Source organism: Schistocerca piceifrons, chromosome 4 (assembly GCF_021461385.2).
Source record: "Schistocerca piceifrons isolate TAMUIC-IGC-003096 chromosome 4, iqSchPice1.1, whole genome shotgun sequence".
Classification (NCBI taxonomy): domain Eukaryota; kingdom Metazoa; phylum Arthropoda; class Insecta; order Orthoptera; family Acrididae; genus Schistocerca; species Schistocerca piceifrons.
In genome coordinates, this window is record NC_060141.1 from 293,906,318 (window position 1) to 293,934,015 (window position 27,698).

Here is a 27,698-nt window from a genome sequence, read left to right on the forward strand (position 1 = left end):
TAGACCCTCCAACTTTCCAAGAAGTAGAAGAAATTCTTAAAGAACAAAAAAATTATAAGGCATGTGGAGAAGATCAGGTTTTTGTTGAAATGTGGAAATATGCAAGTGACACAGTCAAGACCTCCTTACACATGGCTCTAAGAAAAATTTGGGTAACAGAACAATTTCCCGAACATTGGACCACAGCTATCATCCAGCCACTACACAAAAAGGGAGATAAGAGCAACCCAGACAACTACAGAGACATCTCTCTCCTAGACTGCACATATAAAATTCTATCCAAGATCCTACACTCCTGGAAATTGAAATAAGAACACCGTGAATTCATTGTCCCAGGAAGGGGAAACTTTATTGACACATTCCTGGGGTCCGATACATCACATGATCACACTGACAGAACCACAGGCACATAGACACAGGCAACAGAGCATGCACAATGTCGGCACTAGTACAGTGTATATCCACCTTTCGCAGCAATGCAGGCTGCTATTCTCCCATTGAGACGATCGTAGAGATGCTGGATGTAGTCCTGTGGAACGGCTTGCCATGCCATTTCCACCTGGCGCCTCAGTTGGACCAGCGTTCGTGCTGGACGTGCAGACCGCGTGAGACGACGCTTCATCCAGTCCCAAACATGCTCAATGGGGGACAGATCCGGAGATCTTGCTGGCCAGGGTAGTTGACTTACACCTTCTAGAGCACGTTGGGTGGCACGGGATACATGCGGACGTGCATTGTCCTGTTGGAACAGCAAGTTCCCTTGCCGGTCTAGGAATGGTAGAACGATGGGTTCGATGACGGTTTGGATGTACCGTGCACTATTCAGTGTCCCCTCGACGATCACCAGTGGTGTACGGCCAGTGTAGGAGATCGCTCCCCACACCATGATGCCGGGTGTTGGCCCTGTGTGCCTCGGTCGTATGCAGTCCTGATTGTGGCGCTCACCTGCACGGCGCCAAACACGCATACGACCATCATTGGCACCAAGGCAGAAGCGACTCTCATCGCTGAAGACGACACGTCTCCATTCGTCCCTCCATTCACGCCTGTCGCGACACCACTGGAGGCGGGCTGCACGATGTTGGGGCGTGAGCGGAAGACGGCCTAACGGTGTGCGGGACCGTAGCCCAGCTTCATCGAGACGGTTGCGAATGGACCTCGCCGATACCCCAGGAGCAACAGTGTCCCTAATTTGCTGGGAAGTGGCGGTGCGGTCCCCTACGGCACTGCGTAGGATCCTACGGTCTTGGCGTGCATCCGTGCGTCGCTGCGGTCCGGTCCCAGGTCAACGGGCACGTGCACCTTCCGCCGACCACTGGCGACAACATCGATGTACTGTGGAGACCTCACGCCCCACGTGTTGAGCAATTCGGCGGTACGTCCACCCGGCCTCCCGCATGCCCACTATACGCCCTCACTCAAAGTCCGTCAACTGCACATACGGTTCACGTCCACGCTGTCGCGGCATGCTACCAGTGTTAAAGACTGCGATGGAGCTCCGTATGCCACGGCAAACTGGCTGACACTGACAGCGGCGATGCACAAATGCTGTGCATCTAGCGCAATTCGACGGCCAACACCGCGGTTCCTGGTGTGTCCGCTGTGCCGTGCGTGTGATCATTGCTTGTACAGCCCTCTCGCAGTGTCCGGAGCAAGTATGGTGGGTCTGACACACCGGTGTCAATGTGTTCTTTTTTCCATTTCCAGGAGTGTATATGAAAGAATCAAGGAGCAATTAGAACAGGAGTTAGGGGAATATCAGGGAGGTTTCAGACCATGGAGAAGCTGTGCAGAGCAGATAATTAGTTTAAAATTGATTATGGCATACTACAAGAAACGGAACAAACCTCTGGCAATAACATTTGTAGATTTTAAGAAGGCATATGACTGTCTCCACAGACCTTCAGTATTAAAAATTTTAAGAAATCTAGGACTCCATGCAAAACTAATTAAAATAATACAACTCACTCTAACCAACACCAAATCAAAAGTGAAGTTTAGAGGAGAAATTTCGGAACCATTCCTCATAAAAACAGGCTTCAGACAAGGTGACTGCCTATCACCATTACTTTTCAACTGTGCACTGGAATACATAATGAGAGAATAGTACAAGGACAATCAAAAGAGGATAAGAATTGGAAGTGCAAAAGAAGATATTAGCTTAAATTGCTTGGGATTCGCTGATGATCTTGCTCTCCTAGCCAACACCGTTCAAGAAGCCAGGCAACAAGTGAAATCACTACAAGAAATAGCAGAGAAAGTAGGCCTTAGAATACCATTTGAAAAAAACGGAGATTATGCTAACTGATCCACCACTTGCAAACAAAATTACAATAGGAGAACAGGAAATCAAAATTGTTGATAACTTTAAATATTTAGGCGAAATAATAACATACAATCTAAATGAGAAGCCATCATGGCAAAATAGAATAAAAAAACTGAACTATGCAAATTACATTACCAAAACTACATACAACAAAAAAAACCTATCTATAGATGCAAAATTAAAACACTATAAAACAGTTACACAACCAGAAATAACATATGCAGCTGAAACTATCTTCAAAACAACTAATACAGCAGAAATTGACAGAATACTAAAAATAAAAAGAAGAATAATTAGGACATGTATAAATAAACAGTATAAAATAAATGGACATTGGAGAATAGCATCAAATGAAACAGTATATAAGAAAATAGAACCAGTCATGAGCACAATCAGGAAGAAACGCATCGCATTCTTTGGACATCTGATGAGAACTCCAGAAAACAGAATTAGTAAAAAAATAATACAAAAATTGTGGAATAGCAAGAGCGACATTAAATGGATCACAGAAATTAAGGAAGATATAAAAGAACTTCAAATTACAGTAGATGACCTAAAAAACAAGACAAAATGAAAATCAATAAAAGGAGTACAGGAAGAGTTGTCTCAGATGAAGAAAGAAAGAAAATATCTGAAAGAATGAAGAAATATTGGGCAGACAGAAGAGCAAAACACCTTTCATATAAGAATAGCCTGTAATAATTATATTACCTAAATATATTAAGTTATTGTCGAACCAAATTGTATCCATGTGTAACAACTTGTTTAGAACTTTGTATTTTTGACTACTGTGGTCCAATGAAGGCCATAAAATAAATAATAAATAATAAATAATAATAATAATAATAATAATAAAACAGCAACTAACACAAAATACCTGGAAGAAGCAACCTGGAAGGAGCTAAAATGAAATGACCATATAAAACAAATTGTAGGAGGAGCAGACGCTAATCTGAGGTTTATTGAAAGAATCTTAAAGCAATGTAAAATATCATGAAAGAAGTGGGTTACAAAATAAGTTTAACTTATTTTTCTGAGTGTTGCTTACTAGTTTGGGAGCCGTAACAGCTTGAATTAATAGAAAAGACTGAGAAGATACATGAAAGAGAGGTGTATTTGGTTGCGGGATGACTTTCTCAAGGGATCATTAAGTCAGCGCATGAGCGCGATGGAGATGCTCAACATACTCAATTGGTAGACACTACAGGAGAGGTGCTGTGCATTGTGGACAGGTTTATTATTTAAATTGTGAGAGAGAATGTTTCAGGAAAATTGGGACAACATACTGCTTCCTCAGACAAATGTTTCACAAAATGACCACAATGAGAAAATCAGTGATGAAACGGAGGTTCGCCAACAATCATTCTGCTCATGCACCATTCGAGACTTGAACAGCGACGAGAGGTAAAAGATAGTTGTACCAAAAGTACCTTCTACCACACACTGTAAAGTGGCTTGCAGGATATAAATGTAGATGTGGATCGCAAAGGTGACAAGAATTAAATAGTAATGGGAATGGGAAACTGTAATGCAGATGTTGGTGAAGGTCAGTGATGTAGCGTGATGGGAGACTTAGTCTCCCATGTATTTGTGCTTAAAAAAGATGCAATATTAATTCATAACAAAAATATAAACAACTTTCTAATAAGAGCTCTGAATGTGCGAAGACAACTGTTTTGTAGCCCGCGCCACACCCTGAGTATTGGTGTACTTGCCTGCTTGAGACTCAACTGCTCTCAGTCTCTGCCTCCCTTCCCTTACCTGGCTGTGTGCACCTGCACTTTAGTGGCATTCTTGGCTCCCCACCTCTTCCCCTCTTCTACGAAGGCTGGTGCACTGCACTTGGTAGCAGGTATCGAGACTAGTCTCTGCTACTTCTATGCTGGCTTTTTAACACAGAAGTGAACAGTCGCGTGATTTGTGTTCATAGTCATTCTTTGTGTGATTTTAGTGCAATTTTCACTGTGTCACCACCATGAATGAGCCAGCAACTGAACACCTTATAGAATTTTTATTAAAAATGCCTTTTACTACATTAATGTAAAAAAAAAGTGTGAACTAAAAGAACAAATGACCTACTTCTATACTCAGTGTAGTTTTATGTGAAACCAAACAAAAACACACTTTTCAGACAGCCTCGTATGAAAAGTATACTTGGCTGACTGTGAATACAGTTTATAACAGATTATGTTGTTATATATGTCTTCTGTATGGTGGTGATAAGGAATGGTGCAATGAGGGCATTTTTACAATAAAGAACTTTGAAAGGAAAGCACAAAAGCATCAGATATCAAAATGTCACCGGCAGAACAAAGAATCATTTCAGTTATTGGGCAAAAGTAGAACTGAGCACACCCTTTCTGAAGTCGCTTGTCTGACAGCAATAAAATACAACGAACAAGTTGTATCCAACAGGAGAGTATTGGCTCATCTTATTCAGGCAATTGTATTTCTTTTTAAACAAGAACTGGCCTTTTGCCGCCATCAAGAAGATGAATCCTCCAGCAACAAAGGTAACTATCTGGAACTGTTGGATTTAGTAGCTCGAGGAGAGCAGTTAATCCGAGACCATCTGTCATCATCTTCAACCTTTAAATAAACTTCTCCCTATATACAGAAGGATGCAATAGAGATTATAACTCTGGCAGTTAATGAGAAAATAAAAGCTGAAATTCAGAACTGCAATTTCATTTCAATTCAGGCTGATGAAACATTAGATGTGTCATGCAAGAGTCAAATGAGTATAATATTCAGATACTGTAATGTAGACAAAATTGAGGAAAGATTCGTTGGATTTTGTGATGTTTTTGGAGATAAAACTGCTGCAGGTTTGTCAAACATTGTTCATGCACTACTGAAAGAATGGAATGTGGAAGGAAATGTGGTTAGTCAAACACATGATGGCGCTTCAGCAATGGCAGGCAGAGAAAGAGGACTACAACAATTGGTGAAGCAGTTCTGTCCCTATGCGCTGTTAATTCATTGTTATGCACACCAACTGAATTTGGTACTGTTACATGCCTCCAAAGCCATATGACAGGTACACATGTTTGTAAGTGATCTTACTGTATTCCATTCGTTTTTCAGCAAATCATCAAAATAAACTGTATTGCTAACTCAGAAAGGATTTAAACTGCCACATGCAAGCAATACTCGCTGTAACTTTCATTTCAGGGCATTGTCAACAATATCTAGTCATTTCTCAGGGCTATATAGTGTTTTCAATTATATAATTGATGATACAGACTTTCAGTGGGACCCAGAATCCTTGATCTATGCTGTGGGCAATGAAACGACGGATGGATGATCCTATGTTTGTCTACTTGCTTTGTTTCTACCATGCATGCTTTGTTTATGTTGATCATCTCTTTAATGTTCTTCAGTCAAAAGCTGTCAGAATAATTGTTTGCCACGACAAAATAAGTTTTGAGAAACTTAGGACAACCAAGAAGGGAAACATTTGTTGATGAATGCATTAAATGCAGCTTGTGTTTGAATGGCTACTCATCATTCTGTGACAGTCAAAAGATTTCTCTGAAGGCACTAACTTACGAGATACTGGATTTGCAAATTGTTCAGATGGAAAGAAGATTTCAAGACTTTCCCCAAATTCAGTTTGTTGAACTTTTGAACGAACAGTGTTTCCCAAACTATCAAAAAGAAATCCCAAAGTTGAAACTGCATCAGTTATTAGAACAGTACCATTTTTTCAAACAAGAACAACTTGAAAATGAACTGTGTAACTTATACGCTGATGAGAAAAAACACTTATCTCCAAAGATCTTCTTAAAGCACATTTCAACAATGATTTATACTCTGTTTATTAAGAAACAACGAAGTTCCTGCGTTTGGTTTTTACCCTACCCGCAACTACAGAAAGCAGTGAATGAAGCATGAGTACTCAAATGAGTGAAGAATTATTTAAGGAATTCAATATCCTACACCCAGCTGTCATGTTTGAGCACATTAGCAATAGAAAAGACACTACTTGGAGAGCTATCCAGTGATCAGATCTTTGTAGACCAAACCTTTACAACCACACTACGCCACTGGTGAAGGTACGGGAAAGAAAGTAATGGTACAGTACGCAATTGGTAAATAAAATGAGCATGAGAAAGATCAATAGAATTTTGTACTGGACACCAGTTAGTTGTTGCTAATCTTTTTGAAATGTGTTGCAAAGGAGTATGTGGAAGGTGTCAGTCGATATAGTAGGCTGTATGGCTGCATGATTTAATGGTGATCGAGATGGAGAAAATTTTCTTGAGTTTCTTGTTGTGTCATGTTTTGAATTATTTCTTTGAAAGAACCATGAAAAGGGTCCACAACCTATAGTAGATATTAAAATAAATGGGCCCAATACACTTTAACTAAATTAATACAGTACATGGGTGACATAATACTTTTAATGTGTCTTTTGGTGTCCCAAATACACATCATGCATGTGCCGTTAACATAATTAAAGCATATTGTGCCGCTTTCATTGAATTTCTGAAGTATGTTATGGGCCCAGTCAGTGATTTTTTCAAAGAATTTGATTCTTGAAAATGTACAGTCCTCAGTCTTTTAGCTGTTCTGCTGTATGTAGATAAATTCAACGATTTTCTAGGCCTTTTTTATTTGTAAACAAAATGAAATTTAATGATTGGGCTCTCAAATCTCACAGAAAACTTAATAAATTCATTTTCCTAGCAAAGACTACAATAAAACCTACTGAAAGAAGTAAAGCTTTGTTGTTAAGTTTTTAATAAACACAGGAAAGTCAGTAACCAAGTAGTTTCGTTTATATTCCTAAAGATAATTTGGTTTTGTCTTGCTTTAGGGAGTTAAAAAACAACTATACGTCAGTTCCAATAGACATGATAGAAGGCAGTTATAAACAGGGATGTGGAAAAAGGGCTAAAAAAGACACCATACAGAAACAGAAGTCCAAAACTAAAAATTAAATGGCCTTCGCCATACTGCTTTGGCAGATAAAAAGTTAAACGCAGTCAACAGCCTGCACATCATTTGCTAAAACAGCAGATAAATTAGACAGAAAACCCAAGTGGGAACATAAACGGTTAAAAAATGGGCATTCCATCAGGAAATGGCGGACAGTTAAAACTTGGACGGAATGTGTACGAAGTGGTGGGGTAGGGGCACCTAGCAAATGGCGATGGCTAAAAAGGCAATGCACAATATGCAGCCAAGTTAAAATAACCTCGGCGGGAGGGCCGAGGGGAGGTCGTCCAGGCCGTTGGGAGAGGATTGATAAGCCGGAAGTTATTCTGTGAAGGGAGGACCATTGGCAATGCCAAAGGGACACCACCTCCTGACAGATGGCAACACACAGATCATCGGAGGGAATATAGGTACTTGCGGGCTGAGGTACGAGGGCTGCAGCCTTTGCAGGAACCTCGTTTCCTGAAAGACCGACATAACCAGGAACCCAAAGAAACATCGCACTAGCTCCACCAAGAGTGAGCAAGTGACAGTTTTCCTGGACCTGCTGCACTAAGGGATGGGCAGTGTACAGCGCACATAGACTTTGAAGGGCACTGAGTGAGTCTGAGAGGAGGACACAATTGAAAACTCTGTGTCGCTGCATGTACTCCATAGCCTGATACAAGGTGAAGAGCTCGGCTGTAAATACTAAGGAGTGTGCCGGAAGTCGATATCAAAAGACACGGGTGCCAATGAACAAGGCATACCTGACCCCACGGACAGCCCGAGAGCCATTAATGTATACAAAGACACTATCGTGAAGGTCATGAAACTGAAGGCGACTGACTGAGCCTGGAGTAGTTCATGAAGCCAAGGTGATGAGGGTTCACACCCACTGGGAAAGTTGCAGGTAGTGTGAAGGTAAGCTGCTATAGCAAGTGCCAAAAGTGGACTCCAGGTGGTAACAGAGAAGAGGGATGAGCTCCACACTGACAATTGAAGGAATCATCAAAGGAGGTGGCACAGTATGGGTGGCCACACATGGCAAACAAACAGCAAGCATACCTGCTGAAGAGAAAGTCACGGCAGTAGGACAGTGGTAGTTCAGCAGATTCAGCATACAGACACTAAACTGGGCTGGTGTAAGAGGCACCCATGGCCAAACGGATGACGTGATGATGGATAGTGTTGAGACTGTATATAGTGTTGATACTGCGTGAGAGCGATGAGCTTGTAGATGCATAAACAAAGCACCCATAGTTGAGTTTCGAACGGACAAGTGACCAGTACAAATGGAGGAGGGTGGTTCGATCAGCACCCCAGGAAGTACCATTGAGGACACGTATGACATTGAGGAACCGCGTACAGTGGGCTGCCAGGTAAGATACATGGGAGGACCAAGACAGTTTCCTATCGAGCATGAGGCCCAGGAATTTCGTAGTTTCAACGAATGGAAAGGCAACAGCCCCAAGACGTAAAGATGGCGGGAAAACCACTTGCGTCACCAGTAATTCATACAGATGGTTCTGTCAGTGGAAAAGCGAAAGCCATCGTTGATGCTCCAGGAGTAAATACGATCTAGACATCGCTGAAGATGCTGCTCAGTGAGACAGGTCCATGCAGAACTGCAAGAGATGGCAAAATTGTCAACAAAAGGGGATCCGGATGCCTGGCAGGAGACAGGCCAAAGAGGGCTACACACAGGACGAAACCCTGAGGCACACCATTTCCCTTGGTAAATGTGTCCGACAAGGCAGAACCCACATGCACCTTGAAAGCTCGATCTTTCAAAATGCCTGAAGGAATCAGGGCAGGTGGCCATGGAAGCCCCACATGTAAAGAGTACAGAGGATAGCAGTTCTTCAGCAGGCCAGCCACAGTCTGGGATTTCCACAGAAACCATTCATGACATGGGTGAACAAAGTAACGAGGTAGTCAACTGCAGAACATGGCACTCGAAATCCACACTGTGCGCTCATCAGTAAATAGCAAGACTTGAGCCACCATACAATCCGGGCATGAATAATATGTTCCATCACCTTGCACATGCAGCTGGTAAGAGATGTGGCAGTAGCCAGAAGAAAGATGTTTATCCTTTTCGAGCTTAAGTATGGGTATGACGGAAGTTTCACGCCAGCATCCAGGAAATGTGCCCTCTGTCCAGATGCAGTTGTACGTGTTAAGCAGAAAGTGCTCGCCCGCAAGATAAGAGTGCTGCAACATCTGAACATGGATGGTGTCTGGTCCTGGGGCGGAGGATCAGGATGAACTGAGAGCATGATCTAGCTCCCTCATAGTAAAGGCAGCATTGTAGCACTCATGATTCGGAGAAGATAAGGCTATTGCAAGAGCCTCCTTCACTCGTTTCCGATGGAGGAAGGCACGGTCATAGTGGGAAGAGCTCAAAAGTTTCGCAAAATGGTGGCCCAAGGTGTTGGAGATAGCAATAGGGTCCACGATAACATCATTTGTTACTGTGGGGCTGGAAATTGGTGAATGGATCTTGGTCCCAGAGAGCCGTTGGAGGTTGGCCCACACGACAAAGGAAGGGGTGGAACTGTTAAAAGAACTAGTAAATGAAATCCAGCTAGCTCGTTTGCTATCCTGAAGTACGCGATGACACTTCGCATGCATCTGTTTATAATGAATGCAGTTCGCCATTGTAGGATGACGGTTAAAAATGCGGAGAGCATGTCTCCATGCGCGAATTTTTGACGCAGCATGCCTCAGTCTACCAAAGGACTGGGACACAACGTGGTAAAGAGGAAGTGCAAGGAATGGAACATTCTGTAGCAGTAAGGATTATGTTGATGAGATATTCCACTTGGTCATCACAACTGGAGAAATCTTTTTCTTCGAAGGTTGCCAGGGAAGAATAAAGCTGCCATTTGGGTGTGCATGCAAATGGGGTAGGAGTCAGCATACAGAGAGCACACGGGAAATGGTCACTCGAGTAGGTGTCAGAAAGAACAGACAACTCAAGACAACGGGCAAGCTGGTCAGTGCAAAAGGATAGGTCCAAATGGGAATAGGTGTATGAGGTGTCAGTAAGGAAAGTGGGTGCTCCAGTGTTAAGGCAGAAGAGGTTAAGTTGGTTAAGAAGGTCAACAAAGAGTGCACCTCTCTGACAGGTCATGGGAGAACCCTCAAGGGGATGACGCGCATTAAAGTCACCGAGTAGGGCGCAATTTTGTTTCCTGAAGGCAGAGTACAAGGGGACATTGCAACGCTAAAAGCAGCCGTAAATCCTCTTTGTGGGACCAAAAGCTGCGAATGTTCCATTGGAGGACAGTCATGAGGAGGAAGAGATGTAGGGGTGTCAACTTGGCGGCCACCGAATGACAGCCGGTGTAGAGTCGCTATTACAGGGCACAGGAGGAGGACGATCCTGCTCCATGAGGTCCACAGAAACATCGGCTTGCTTGTGCAGTCATTCCATGGAGTCCAACACTGAAAAACAGTTGGCGGTGCGTACTGGCGATACAGAGGCCAGCTGGGCTAAGGTACCAGTGGTGACATCGTCGAAGAGGATCTTCTAGTTGGCGAAGGAGAAGATCGTTTGTCTTAGGTGGACTTCTTCAGAGCCTTTCCAGTTAGATGAAGACTCTGGTGTTGTTTGGCTGGAAAGACAGAGGAAATCTACACAGGAGAACTCCTTCTGCCCTTTACGGCCTACCGGTTGTGTAGCTGGAGGCTTCACCCCTTGAGGCGAGAGTTTGACGGGTGCTGCACAGCTGGATGGGGTGATTTCACAACCTCAGAGCGGAATTTGAGGCCGCATGTCTGCGTGGCCATGTCCTTCATGGAGCGATCATGGTGTGAGGGGTAACAAGAACAGAACTATAGGTGCCAGATGGGAGAATGCAGGATCCGTGACTAGCCAGTAACTTTCAGGCGACTGGACCTGGACCTCTTTGACAGCCCACTCATTAAGATACATGGGACAATCCCGAGAGGAGGCGGCATGGCCACCATTGCAGTTAATACAGTGGGGAGGAGCAGGTGGACAATCGCTCTCGTCTGCATACCTACCACAGGTTACACATTTGACTGGGTGTCGACAAGACAATCTAGTGTGGTTAAAATGATGACACTGGTAGCAGCGCATTTGGTTCAGAATGTACTGCTGGACTGTGGTAATTTCATAGCCTGCTTTGACCTTGGATGGCAGCACCACTCTATCAAAGGTGAGGAAAAGAGAGGTGGGCACCAAGGAGGAATCTACCTTTCTCATTACAAGATGGACAGCAATGACACCCTGATCAGAGAGGTAAGATTGGATTTCGGCCTTGGTTAGACCATCGAGCAGCCTGGTGTAAATTACGCCACAGGAAGAATTCAAAGTTATATGGGCCTCGACACGAACAGGGTAGCCATAAAGAAGCGAGGCAGCAAGCAGCTGTTGTACTTGAGAATGAGAAGTAGTCTCCAGAAGCAAAGTGCCATTCCGTAAACGAGAGCAGGATTTCACAGCGCCAGCAACTGCATCAATACCTTTCTGAATAATAAACAGATTTACTGTGTCGAAAGACTGATCATATTACTGTGGCAAAAGTATGTGAGACCATGAGGAACCATGGTGCAGCAGGAAGGATCTTTGAATCACTAGTCTCATTATGTTTACGTTTTGTAGATGTGGATTGTGAAGACGAGTGACTCATCACGAGGAAATCCCCCATGATTGCCAGCATCTTCGATGGCGTGCTCCTTCCAACTGGGGGGGGGCTTCACAAGGGGGCACACCCGCCTTAGGTGATTGTTCACACCTCAAGCCTTTTTTTTTTTTTTTTTTTTTTTTTTTTTTCTCCAATTGTCAGATTTTGATAAAATAAAGCCTAAACGTTGCTCCATTGCTCCAAGCTACACTCTATTTACAGGTGAGAATCATATGAAAATTCATCTAGTAGTTTTGGAATTAGCAAGTTCAATCAGACAAACACACAGACAAGACAGTTTCTAAGCCAAATGGCACATACGGTGTAGCTTCTCCCACCCAACACCAGTCCCTCTGAACTGCGGAGATGGGAACTTGCACTCCAACACATCCTTTCATCCTGCCATCCCCCTGGACTGAACCTACGTTAAACAACCTCACTCCCATTCACTCTTCACTCTTCTCCTCTTTCCCTTTCCTCTTTAGCCATTCACGCATCTTTTTATCCTACATAGTTGTGTTTATCTTTACACTATATACCTCTTTACTTCTGTATGCATCCTCTTTGGTTTGAAGCTGGCACAGTACTTACAGTAGAATATCTTTGGCTCCCCTCTGACAACCATGCCTCCATCCTTGCTACCCTCCCTGTTTACCTTTCCCTGTTGCTTCATAACCTGGGTTGTGAGTAACTGAATCTACTTTCCCTTCTTCCCTTTTTTCCCCTCTCTCCTCCCTGATGAAGGAACAAAGTTCCGAAAGCTAGGAATGTAAATTTTCAGTTCTGTCTTATGTGTATCTATCGGCTGTACTGAGCTTAGAGGTAAGTACTGGCCAGCCCTTCTATCTCTTTGTTAGTATTTGTTTCACATCTTATATGAGATTTTCCACTAATCATTTAGACAAGACAGTTTCACAGTTTTATCATTAATATAGATTGTTACTAATCTCTTTGACATCATTGCACTGCAGATCTTGACTAACCCTATTACAACCAGTGACAAGGCTATCTAGTTGCTAAGTGCAGGTCACCTCATAACAGCTGCTACTTTCAGTGCTAAGGGGTTCTCTTCCTTTCCCATTATGTATTGGCACCAAGTGTACTTGGTGAATATAAAATAAAAATCAGGCCTCGACGAAAAATGTGTATAAACTTGTTGTTGAGGAAAAAGGAACATTTAAAAACATGGCTACATAGGCAAAGGACTAAAAACCTGGATAATGAGTAAAGAAACAAAGTTAATGTGGAACTTTTCTGGCAACCCAACAGAAAGACCACAATTTAGTGTGGCATTCTGACTTCACTGTTCTGGCTGCTAACCCCATTTCCTTTGCAGGAAGATATCTCAAATTTTATTTTTGAGAAATTGCTCAACCAGATATACTGCACCATTTGTTGGTACAGCTATAACAACTCTCAACAACACAAGAACTCTTCATGGTGTGGCTATCAAAACTGGAATCGGAAAAGAATAAGTCCAGGAAAATATCAAGATGGCACCACTGCCATCAACATCTCTTGATCAGGAAGTAGAATTCATACAGAAATATGTATGCAGATTGGTGCAACATTTCATCATGCACAAATTATTAGGTTGAGGGCATAGCTTTTCTTCTTGTTAACACTGGCATAAAAACTTTTAAATTAATTCAAAAAATATGTGCTGAAGTAAATCCTGTGACACTGTCATATACAGATATTAAAAATAAGCCACAACATTATTTTTAAAACACAAATGCACATAGCAGCAGACAGGCATACATTTTTCAGCTATTTAAAACACCCAATCAAGGTTACACAGAGAAGATAGTATATTTTTAGGGGCTCAGTAGAGACTGCAAATTTCTGTGTGAAGATGAGAAGTCCAAAAACTCTTACACAGATTCTCTCATTCATGAAATGCTCATTATACTCTCACAAAATAAGTTAAAGAAAGACCTTCTTAGTTTGACTCACCCATTGCTACAGGAATGTTTGCCTTCAGTCTGGGGTCACAAACACTTGCTTGACTCAGATGATGCATTCCAGTTCAAAGTTGCTAGTGTGTGCATGACACATGGACAACAACCTACATAGACAAGCCATGACTGCAGCAAAGGCGGACAGTCACAGGGCACAATAAGGTAACATCCACTCACAAATAGATTCCATGATGGAACTTACATTCATGAGCATGATGTAATGTTACTCACAAGTGCAGAGACTGTTCTTCAGAAACACTCTTCAGAAACGCACACACACTATTTGATCAAAAGTATCCAGACACCCCTATGTAATGTAGAATTGGCCACTAGATATCATGGGATGTGGATCTGCCGTATAAAAGGAGGTGGTGTGCATTGATGTAATCAGTAATGAATCAGTTAACAGAATATCTGAGTTAGCATAGCTCAGAGACTTCGAATGCGGGCTAGTCAGTGGATGTCGCCTGAGTAACAATAGCATTAGGGACATTTCAATCCTTCTAAAGACACCCAAGTCAACCACACATGCGTCAAGTACTGATGAACAGGGACCATCGAGCATTGTGTCAACTGGTTGTAAAAAAAAAGGAACATAATAATAATAATAATAATAATAATAATAATAACAATAATAAAGTCACATGCAATCAAAAGAAGGAATCACTCAAGTGTGCCAAAGTGCTATCAGCAGTGCATAGGAAGTTGAAAAAAATGGGGTAACAAGAAGCTACTCACAAGCCAGACATTTCTGTAGTCAATGCCGACTGACACTTGAGGAGTGTGAAGAGCAAAGCCAATGAACAGTGGATGACTGGAAATGAGTGATAAGAATGTTATCTGCCATCATATGAACAGTGTCATACGGAGGAGGTGGTGTTACAGTATGAGGATGTTTTTCATGGTTAAGGTGTGCTCCCCTTGTTGCGCTTACAAAAACACTAAATCTGGAAGGTCATGGACATGAACACATTTTATAGCATTGTGTGCTATTTAGAGGAATACTTCAGAGACGATTATTGTCTGAATCACTATTATAATGCACCCTGTCACAAATCAGCACCTGTGAGGAAGCAGTTTGTGGACATTTAACATTTCTGAAATGGACTGATCTGACCATGGTCCTGACCTGAACCCAATAGAACACCTTTTGGATTAATTAGCTCTTTAACTTTGCTCCAGACACCAGTGCCTGACAGCACTACCTTCTTTGGTTTTGGCTCTTGAGGAAGAATATAAAGTTCGATAGTAGAGTTCAAGCTGTCACAAAGGTGGTCACAAGCCATTAACAGGTGTTCAGGTACTTTTGATCAGAGTGTACTGCAAAAATAGAGTTGTTCATAAATCTGAAGTAGGCAACACAAAGGAAATTAGGCAATGTAATAAAATACTAAGCACACAAAAGCAATTCGTAAGAGAAATACTAATAATACAACTGATGTTCAAGATGAACACCTGCAAATCAATAAATTTTGCAGATAAAGAATAAAGTGCACACTATGTTCTCAGCTAATGACAAAGCTATTGTCTGTGATACTGAAATTTCAAACTGGCGTAGGCTCTTCCTTTTCTGCAATCAATCTGCAGGCATACAAAAATCTAGGATTGAATTTAACACAATTTAGAAGTTCGATATTTAGCTACAGCGACAATCAAATACCGATCAAAAACAAATGTTGCATAGAAGAAACTCACAAAATGGATCAGAATCACAGTAATAAATTCACCCAAAGCAACAAATTTATTGGGTCATCTTTTATTCAATAAACTAAGCTTCACAATGCAAAAAGGGGTGAGTCAAGATTCACACTAATGGCAAAAACTGTTGCAAAAGTACAATACAGATTTTTCTGAAGCAACAAGTAGCATTAGAAACTACAAAGCGTGTATCACTTTGAAGCCAAACACTGCGCCAAACTCTATAAAGCATGCAATATTCTATTTGCTTTAAAAGAAACTTGTGAAATAGGAACTAGATTTACTCGAACAGAATATCATTACAGAAACAATTACTAGTAGCCAATGGGCAATGCCAATAAATTAGCTGGCAGCATATACTTAGAAAAGCTAAATTAGAAGGAGGATTACTTACAGATACCTCATTATGAGGAAACACACAAATTCTTGGGCATAAATACTTCATTTGGACTTGATGAATATGAAATATTGCCTTTTGGGGTCACCAGTGCACCAAATTTGTTTTAGGTATACTTTGTTATGAAAAGGAACAAAATGAATATGGAATAATGAGTGCCGACATGTATTTGACATATTAAAAAAAAGTTTACTGGGTACCACACATCTTATTACATATGAGTCAACTAAAATGTTCATCCTGCAGCAGATGCTTCTGAATATTGAATCGGCACAGTCCTGTGACACAGACAACGTGGTTTGAAACAGCTTGTCTGAGACAATCACTACTGCTCAGAATAGTTATAGTCAAACTGAAAAGGAAGCAGTGTATAATAAAATCCAGAATGTTGCTACAGTAGTTTAATGTTTTTATTGTGATGGATCCATTTCAGCTAGACTGCCACCTTCAGACCACATCCACATATCATCAGTGGTCACTGTCACTCTGTACTGTTATTAAAATATGGTGTAATTTAGGAAGGTTACAAGCCACTGGTAGCTATATTTACACCAAATACTACCATTCCTTACAGAATGGCTCAATGCTTACAGCACGGGCACTTCTTTTATCAAACTATGATTATAAAATTGCTTACAGGTCCACATCTCAACATACAAACATAGATTTGCACGATACAAATTTCTATCCTTCTGCTGATTTGTCTTTCAGCTTTAGATATCATCAATCAAGACACTATTAAAGATTTTCCACTGAATGCCAATGTGATACTAAAACTCGTGCTGAAGTATCCACTGTTATCTAAAACAATACCTTCAATCTGAGCGGCCTTCAGAAAAAGTGTTGGTCACCTTAAATTTCATACTGCCGCATGAGACATGCTCTCACTGTCCACATAGACGTCACTTTGATACTTTCAGAACCAGGAAAGACAAGTGTTAAAACCGAAAATGCTTCAAATGTTACAAAAATGTACCAAATGCACTGCTACTGGGAAAAGAAAAAACATAAATAAAGACCTAGAAGCAATGCTGGCAAAATTCCACCTATGCCGAATATATCAGTTAGCTCCCTCATGGCATTTTTTTCTACAGCCACAGATTGAAGAGTTTTTAGCAAACAGAACACAGCATGTTGTTCTCAATAGAGAGACGTCTACAGATGTTAAAGTAACCTCTGGCGTGCCACAGGGGAGTGTTATAGGACCATTGCTCTTCACAATATATATAAACGACCTAGCACATAGTGTCGGAAGTTCCATGCGGCTTTTCGTGGATGATGCTGTAGTATACAGAGAAGTTGCAGCATTAGAAAATTGCAGAGAAATGCAGGAAGATCTGCAGCGGATAGGCACTTGGTGCAGGGAGTGGCAACTGACCCTTAACATAGACAAATGTAATGTATTGCGAATACATAGAAAGAAAGATCCTTTATTGTATGATTATATGATAGCGGAACAAACACTGGTAGCAGTTACTTCTGTAAAATATTTGGGAGTATGTGTACGGAATGATTTTAAGTGGAATGATTACATAAAATTAATTGTTGGTAAGGCGGGTGCCAGGTTGAGATTCATTGAGAGAGTCCTTAGAAAATGTAGTCCATCAACAAAGGAGGTGGCTTACAAAACACTCGTTCGACCTATACTTGAGTACTGCTGTGGTCATGAACAGCGTTGAATGTGGCAGGAAGCACTGTTGACCCCAAAATGCTTTATTTCAATGTCTGCTTCACAATCTCCCCAGTACAAGCTTTTCTGAACTACTTAGGTGGGCATGATCATTGCAACACATCCTCTGTTTCTGTATTTCTCCTGCCTCGATCTCTGCTAACCCTGCCATACCCACACCCTCTTCCCAAGTTTCCCCATCCTCTGTTCTTTCATCCCCTCCCGATCCACTTCCCCATGTCATCAACAGCGTATGCTGGAGGAGTTTGTTGGCTCTGCTGCTCATGTGTTGTATCCATATCCCATACACTCACTGCATCTCCCTTCCGCATTCCCGTTTTTTAAAACCTGCTATATCTCCCTGAGCTGTCAGTCACCCTTCCTCAACCCTCACTCTCACCTCTTATCTTCCAGTAACCACTCCACCGATAAAACCCCTCACCCTACGCTTTCACTGACAAAGGAGAAAATATAAAAATATAGCAAATGTAGCAAATACAAAAGAAGTCAGATGTTAAAAAAAGACAAGCGACATTAAAAGAAAGTGAAAAATAACAAAGCAACAACAGCTAGAGGAAAAAATGCAAGGCTGTAAAAACAAGCATAGAAATGTTAAAATGGAAAACAGAAGCACCAGTATGAATGTGAAGTGCTCGATGGCAAGCCTGAACTAAGCAAAAAAGGAAAAGATTGTAGATGGAAGGAATACACAGAAGGGGCACTACAGAAAAAAGCCGAACACTATTTCACTTTCCGGTGATACTGATCCTATGACTTAACTTAGAAGACATACTGTAGAATGGCAAACATGCAGTTGCAGAATTTATAGATTTAGAGAAAATTTTTGACAATCTCAACTGGAATACACACCTTGAAATCCTGAAGATAGAACAAACAAAACACAGGGACACAAGGTTATATTGAACTTGTATGAAAACTTGGCTGCAGCTATAAAATGGTTTTTATTGCAGTTATAGGAGTTGATGGACATGAAACAGAAACAGTAGTTGAGAATAGAGTGAGACAGGTGCACCCTACCCCCGACAAAGTTATTCAAACTCATGGACAATCAACAGCTCATTCAAAAAGAGGATATTAGGGTCAGTCCATGTGAAATCACATAAAAGTTTTTCTTGACACCTCAGATAGTAGTAGTTGTCTGCTTAAAACAGGCAAAATTAAGACATTTTTCAACCTTTCATTTTTAAGTTGTTAATGTTCAAAGTTTCCAAAACTATGATTTTCTGTCGTGTTTTGCAACCTTGGAACATTCATATTTTAAAAGCTCTCTGACTGAAAGTTCTAAAATTTGAACTGTTTTATTCAGTTTCTTGTAAGTTTCAAAAAATATGTGCTGCTAGACTATACTCATAAAAAACAATGACTTTTCCTAAACCAATGTAGCTGTGATTGTGGATGTGAAATTGCCTGCAGCATATTCCACACGCCCATTAACACACAATTAATAGCATGCACTGTGCCCCTCACTCACTACCCACCCTAGTCAAAGTAAGTTTTTTTTTTAAAAAAGTCGAGGGAACACACCAACTTTGAAGTCATGTTTACAAACACACTACAGAGACATCAAATAGCTGTAGCAACGCCAGCGCTCCAATTGGTTACTTTTGACATTATAATGAACAGAAGATGAACAACTTGTATGAGCAACTCTATGGCAAGGCATGGAGAGCTGCATCACACCACTCTCAGGACTGAAGACCACAACAACAACATGGCAAGGCCCTAAATTTGATCATTTTTTTTTGACAACAGGTGAGATTTGACAAAATTCCCTACTGCATCATCAAATTTCTTTGACATAATTAATTGACATAACAACTTTGACAAAGAAATATGATAGCATAACACAAGCCTAAGTTGTAAAGGATGCCTTAAATGGCGAAAACTCAAATACAGCTGTCAGATCATTATTATTTTTTATTTGGTGACAATAATTTTATTACATTACTAGAATTACACATTTAAATTTTGGTTTGCCTTTCCCATATTAACTGTGCAATTACTATAACATACACCCAAACAACACACGCTCAATAAACATTATGAGTAATTTACTTAATTGTACCTTTATTTTACAAATACATTAATACTATTAAACACTGATGTAGCTGTTGCTACTTAACTATGTGTTATTTGAAGCTTCAGATTGAGAAACTTTCTACTCATCTTGAACAAAAAAACAGTATGGCATCCAATAACAATCTTATTAGAGTCTAAGATTATACAGCCTTCCTTTGAATGAAATACTTTAGTCCTTTCAAGCAATAATGCCAAATTATTGATGTAACAATATATTCTTTTCCAACATATCTGTGAGGTTTTTTGCATCTCTTAATCTGATAAGTCTGTATGTTCTTCCAGTGGCAGTCGAGCATTGGCAACATGAGTATGAAGTTATTTTGGAACTGTCAATTTTTGTGGTGTTCTTGATTCGTTTGGAGCTGGTCCACAAAGGATGCATAAATAAAAGGTTTTAATTCTCCTACCTTCTCATATCTTGGTACCACACAGGCCACCATTTGTTGCACAAGCAATAAATCCTGTAAACACTTCAAAAGACATGCTATCTGCATAAGGACCCTCTTGAATTTTATGCAGAGAAGGAATCTAAGCAGATAAGCATCATAATTTGGAATACCTGTAATTTCTGTGGTATCATAAAATCTTTTTGCCAAGCTCCATTCTTCTACTGCATGCTCATCATTTGTCACACAGAAAAAAGTGACTAATGGATTATTTGCTTTACTCCATTCAAACAACTGGAATGTGAATGATATTGCACTGCCTGTGAGGTTAGGAAGAATGATGATGCAATGTGTCTTTGAACACGTCTGCACATTGAACAGGCAGTGCGGCAACTACAGCCATTATGAAAGACATGAAATGTACTTGCAGTTGCAAATACAAACAACCACCTGCTGTACAAGGGACTGACAACAACGAAAATATGCGCTGGACTGGGACTCGATCCTAGATTTCTCACTTAATGTGAGCAGTCATCTTAGCCACTTTGGCTATCTAAGCACGACTATCGGCCAGACCCAGACTTTCACATGGTGTCATTCCTGTGCCACAACCTCTACATAATGTATGAGTACAGGTTGTGACACAGGGATGATGATATAGAAGTTTGTGTCTGGCCATGAGTCACGCATGGACAGCCAAAGCAGTTAAGGCAACTGCTCATGTAAAGTGGGAAATTACATTTTGCGTAAAATGCCACTACTACTATTTCAAAAAGGTTGCTCTTGAAATTTAGTCAGAGGTATCAGTTGAAGAGTAAATGTAATTATCCATATGGTCATCAAGGTCACTGGGTGTGGTGCAAACTAGATATGGCAGAGAAGGATGCATCCACTGGTCCCAAGTCACATGGCAGTACACTTGCAGCAGTCTTAGTGGTTGCTGTGGACTGCTGTCACCTAACTGCAACCATCCAATGGTTACAGTAAGCTCTGTGGCGTGCCTACTGATGTACCTGCAGAACATGGTTTCCTCCTGGACTGTGATTTAGACTGTTGGCACATACCACTGATGTTTGCTAGTCCATGGACTTCTCCGTGTGCCTAATGTGGTACTGTCTTGTATTTCAAACAAATGAACTGATGGTATACGGGTACATCAAGAGTGTGATTTGTATTTGACTGCTTCTCAGTCGAATCTACACACATTATTATCCTGCTTTAACATGTGAGATATTCAACAAATTTTTAGAATACTGTATTGGACAAGAGGTATCCACTTCCAGAAATTTTTCATTTTGTGTATTTCCTGAAGTGTGTGATTTATTTATAAGCAATTTGTAATTAATAAAATCAACGTTGTTCACGAAGTAGATCTACATGCATGCAAACCTGCTTCAAAATCCCCACTCCCATGCTTTGCTAATTTTGATCAACAATTCATCTCTACTGACATGTGTCAGTAAACATGAATATTTTCCACTGTAGTATAAAAATAAATAAATATATTAAAAGTTAAATAAACCAAGTAACACACAATGTCTCTTAAATTATTTATGCTAATTGTTGCAAGACATTGTTTAGCATATTGTGCTAATTAGTACTCAATAATTTCATTTTAATTTCAGTTATATGGACTGGCAAGCAAACCACACACAGCTGTGGCAACGCAAATTCCAGTAAAATAAAATTTATTTCAATATTTTCCCACTGGAATACCATCATGAAATTTGGCACATACTTTAACAAACAGTGTATGATCAAAACATTTCTTGTCTGTTGTCCTTAAAAACTACTATTTTGAAATAATCAGAACTAAAAAAAATTCTTTATCAGAATTTTGCATTTTTTCTGAATGTGGCAAACAGAAAATTTTTTTAAAGCTTGTAAGAAACTGAATAAAACGGTACAAATTTCAGATCTGTTAGCCATACAGTTTTAGAGATGGCTATTTTAAGATTTGAAAACATGACAAAAATGCACAAATATGAAAACTTTCAAAATTAGTAACTAAAATATTAAATGTCAAAAAAATTTTAATTTTAGATTCCCCATTATTTTGATGGATAGAATAAAATGACAAAATGTGGTGTGAACTGTATCATCATAACTAGAAATAGTTTATTAAGCTTGCCCTTATGATGTGCATTACTTATTGCCAGAAAATGACAGTGCTGAATTAGTGTTGGTCACTCTACAACTTGTGGCACTGTCTATAGGACACATCACACTCTGTGGGGATGTCCTCCATCATCATCAGTTTCTACCTGGACCAATACCTGACAACTTTTGAATGCACAGGCAGCTATAAAAATTTGAAGGTGCCATCAACAGCAAAATGCTGTAATGTAGTGTTTCACAAATGCCGAAGGCCCATTAATTTCATATGAAACTAATTTTACTTATGCATGCAGCTTAATTAAAATTACATCTAGTATTTTGACTATCAAGTAGCAGAAATTACTGTCATATCATTGCAGTTGAAATGGATATAGCAAAGCTAATTATTAAGGCAACTTTGGCTCTACATTAATACTTATCAGTTTTTAATGCGTGGGAGCATTCATCTACCAAGCTTTACTGTTCTCCAGCATTTCCGGATTCTGAAGACGACACACACAAATTTGCTGATGGATTGGCAGCGTAATATCTCATAAGAGGTCTGAAGGTATGACACTCATTTCTTTTGAAGAACTTTCAAACATATGGTTGCAGAGTAATTTTTTTTTCTTTAACTGACTGCACTTAACAGTTTAACATAAATTTTACTTTTTGTTTTTCTCCCAACATGTACATAAATATGATGTTAATGTCACTAAATATAAGTTAACTGGTAGATATGTTTTCATTTTCAGCATGGCACTATAAAGCAATAAAATACGACAGACATTTAGAATATACAGAAATTCAAAAATATTCATTCTGAAACCAATACCAAAACTGATAGAAACTAACACCAAAATTGTTCTTGATAAGATAGAAAATACACGTAATAGATAAATGATTTCTTGTAAGAAGGGGAGAAATGGCAAAATGGGTTGAGTGGACAGATGGGGAAATGAGACAGAACGGCACAAGCAGGGAAAATTATACACGAGGAGATAGTTAACCAAATGAATAAACCATTATTTTCATAATTTTACCCCCACCCCAATAGGGCATTTACGTATGAATGAATGAAGTAAAACAAAATTTCCAGCAATCTTCTAACATTATAAATATACCAACAAATGCAAACAAATTACAGCTATCAGATTCCCCATGAAGGTAGTCACAAATATCTGCATTGTACATACCATTTAATGGTACCAAAAGTCTTCTGGCAACTGTTATTGCAATCAATTTTGTCTGCAGAAGCAGAACAGTCGTTATTGACAATGGCGTCCATTCTATCTCGATACCATGAATGAAAAGTTTTGTCAGCTTTGTGAATGGCTGCATCTGCTCCATGGAAAGAATAGTTATTTCCTGGAGAGCAACAGATTCCTTCTGATATCTGATCATCACCTGAAAAAAATATTTCCAACGATTTTACTATTAAATTGGTATGGTATAAATATACCAACAAATGCAAACAAATTATAGCTATCAGATTCCCCATGAAGGTAGTCACAAATATCTTTGCATTGTACATACCATTTAATCCAAAACATTTATGAAACTATTACTCAAAATACAATCTTCTAGTTTCATAGTTGTCAATAATACACTAGGAAAATTAATAATTAGGGGCTAAATTTTATAAATGTACTCACATAATATTTAACTACCTGTACTTTTGTATAATAAGAAATTAGGACTTATAACATTCATTATTATCGTCTACTGTTTGGCACTGTTACTGGAAAATGTAAGATATCACATAAATTCACCGACAACAGGACCACATGGCCATCAGATTTTTGTAATGTTTTATATTTCATTCTATGTATTGGTCAGATCTCAAACCAAAGGAGTTTACTGTAACTCTAAAAAAAATTACTAAGAAAATCAACACTGAAGCTCTCCTAGTGACTTTAATCCACTTGAGATACAATAATATTTCGGCGGACCATGTGAATCTATCGGCAGCACTTGATACTGATAATCAGTGGTTTCAACCTCATCGCCCACCCCCATTCAATTTGAATACCTATCACATGTAAATATAAAATTCATCAAATGTACGCTAATTAACACACACAAAAACTACATGTGAAAATGTGATACTATGGAAAGAGTGAAAAGTGTTTGATGCCTGTCTGTGTTTACGAACTTTACAGTACACATTTTACTATTAGTTAATGACAGCTGCTGAAACTGAGATCTCGTCCAACTGGTCCAGCAATTACAGGAGCAGATTTACCAGTGGAGCAAATTACAGCTGTTTAAGAATAATAGATTTCAGGAAATTCCACAATGGTTGGAAGGGATATGACATCTTTTGCAAGGGATACAAAATCAATGATAGAGAAGAGTAGATAAAAATTCATTCACTAGTACATCACCAGTTGGCCTCTCCAATTTCTGGCAAAATGACGTGGCATGTGTGATTCGCTTTGAAACTTTGCAATAAAAGTGAAATCTTTAATAACATGAATGACATCTGTTTTTCAATTCACACCTTGGAGGAAGAGGAGGGGGCAGAGGGAGAAGGGGGGGAGGGGGGCTGCGACCGCAAAAATGCAGCATTTTTACAGTGTGCCATGTTTCTGTGACACTTATTGCTCTGATTCATATGAGACCACTCTTGTGACCGGACACAGTCCAAAGAGAGAGTATTTGATTTCCAATCTAAAGCTTTTTTTTTCTCATTTCTGAGCCAAAAACCTTAATTCATATAAATAAAAATCAATTGCCAGACGCATGAAAGATCATCAATTGAGAACAGACAGACTGCTATTTTTGTTGTGTTCATAATTGTCAGGACAAGGTTTGTGTGAAAGAAAGTTTTTGGAAAATCCACCAGAAAAGTTGGATGGTATTTTTGTATGAAAATCTCAATGAAGGAAATGTGATGGTCAGTTTTGACAACTCTGCTGTAACGTTCTCATAACAACAACAAATTCCGCACTGAATATTGATATCTTGAGAAAAAGAAAAGAATTAAAAGCAATGTTTCAGTGCGTTATCAAACTGATGTCAGTTTGTGGTAATTTTGTGTGTTGCAAACATTCCACTGATTTCAGTTCACGGTTTATTTCTTTGGGAAAAATACCACAGTGAGGCATCTAAATGTTGGTCGGCGTACACGCTATGCAAACCAACTACATGATCATTGCGTCAATGAGACTGATAAAGAGCGTAGCCAGCATTTGGAGGCAAACTAAATACAAATTTCTTGAGCGCGATCCATTATGACTCCTAAACAATGGATAAAGTCACATTTGACTCACTCAGCTGGAGCTTATGCACAAAATAATTTGGAATGTCTATACAACACATGAACAAATGTGCAACGAAAATCAACATTTGGCGTTCAGATCCAATACTCAATTATGCTGCGGATATATAGGTTGACTTCGGAACAATGAACAATGTTTGTCAAGATTGTAATTAGGGTTGCCAAAAGGTTCCCCAAGTGAAATTCCCTAATTTGCAGACAAGTTTTAGTATTTTCTTAAGGGGAAAAAGGACAGGTATACACTCGCACACACAATTTCCATCCGCACATACACAGACATTTGTAAAGGCAAAGAGTTTGGGCAATGTCTGCTTGCGTCTGTGCATGTGCGGACGGACACGTGTGCGTGTGCGCGAGCGCACACCCGTCCCTTCCCCCCGCCCCCAAAGCAAGTCCCCCTACCCCCGGGACCAGAACGACTCACCACCCTCTCCCCCAAAACCCACATCCGCTCCCCCCACCCCACCCCGACAAAGCAACCACCGGCCGCGAAAGCCCGAACCCCGCGTGTATGCTTGAGTGTCCATCGACATGCCAGCTGGCCCCACCCGGCAAGCCACACCAACCCTGTTCCCAGACACACACACACAATATATATATATATATATATATATATATATATATATATATATATATATATATATATAAGAGGGAAGGAGAGGGAAAGACGAAAGAATGTGGGTTTTAAGGGAAAGGGTAAGGAGTCATTCCAATTCCGGGAGCGGAAAGACTCACCTTAGGGGGAAAAAAGGACGGGTATACAATCGCGCGCACACACACACACACACACACACACACACACACACACACACACACACACACACATATCCATCCACACATACAGACACAAGCAGACATGTCTGCTTGTGTCTGTATGTGTGGATGGATATGTGCGTGTGTGCGAGTGTATACCTGTCCTTTTTTCCCCCTAAGGTAAGTCTTTCCGCTCCCGGGATTGGAATGACTCCTTACCCTCTCCCTTAAAACCCACTTCCTTTCGTCTTCCCCTCTCCTTCCCTCTTTCCTGATGAGGCAACAGTTTGTTGCGAAAGCTTGAATTTTGTGTGTATGTTTGTGTTTGTTTGTGTGTCTATCGACCTGCCAGCGCTTTCGTTCGGTAAGTCACCTCATCTTTGTTATATATATATATATATATATAGAGGGAAGCATTCCACGTGGGAGGGATATGTCTGGGAACAGGGATGGTGTGGCTTGCCAGGCGTGGGCGCTGGCATGTCGATGGGCACACAAGCATACACGCGGGGTTTGGGCTTTCGTGGCTGGCGGTTACTTCGTTGGGGGTGGGGGGGGGGGCTGTGGGTTTTGGGGAAGAGGGTGGGGAGTCGTCCCGGGGGTGGGAGGACTTGCCTTTGAGGGGAGAGGGGGGGGGGGGGGTGCGCTCGCGCACACGCATACGCGTCCGTCCACACATGCACAGGTGCAAGCAGACATTGCCCAAACTCTTTGCCTTTACAAATGTCTCCTTGTGTCTGTGTATGTGGGGATGGATGTGTGTGTGTGTGTGTGTGTGTGTGTGTGTGTGTGTGTGGGCGTGCGAGTGTATACCTGTCCTTTTTCCCCCTAAGGTAAGTCTTTCCGCTCCCAGGATTGGAATGACTCCTTACCCTCTCCCTTAAAACCCACATCCTTTCGTCTTTCCCTCTCCTTCCCTCTTTCCTGATGAAGCAACCGTTGGTTGCGAAAGCTTGAATTTTGTGTGTATGTTTGTGTGTCTATCGACCTGTCAGCGCATTCGTTTGGTAAGTCACATCATCTTTGTTTATATAAAATAGGGGCGTCAGTATTCCTAAACATGTGAGCAAAAATCTTAAGTACTAACATCAACATCTTTTGTAATGAACTGTTTTTAGATGGGAAAAGCAAGCCAAACGGTGTATGTGTTTCATTAAGAACACTGATGTTATTTTATTTCAATAAAAGGAAACACATTTGGTGACAAAAATACACATTTCCAGATTTAAAATACCTTCACTAGTTTCAGAAATAACATCAGAAAAAAGTAGGCCTCTTCAATGAAGTGTACAAGGCGGAGAAGAGTAGTGTAAACCACCACTATATACGACTTCCAATACAATGTTGATTCTACTATGTTTATTATTGTCAGTTATGCCTATTATTTTAGAGGTAGGCCTGCTTAGCTGTGTGGTAACATGTTTGCCTACCATGCAGCGACACCCGG

At 40.4% G+C, this 27,698-nt stretch overlaps 1 protein-coding gene across 3 annotated transcripts in view; it reads right to left on the reverse strand.

Annotated features, from left to right (window-relative positions):
* LOC124795286 overlaps nt 1-27,698 on the reverse strand; it is a 263,102-nt gene that overhangs the window by 110,736 nt on the left and 124,668 nt on the right. For all 3 annotated transcript variants that reach the window (XM_047259244.1, XM_047259243.1, XM_047259242.1), the window contains exon 7: nt 23,412-23,622. In XM_047259244.1, the coding sequence (XP_047115200.1) occupies nt 23,412-23,622 (211 nt within the window). The remainder of the gene's footprint in view (nt 1-23,411; nt 23,623-27,698) is intronic.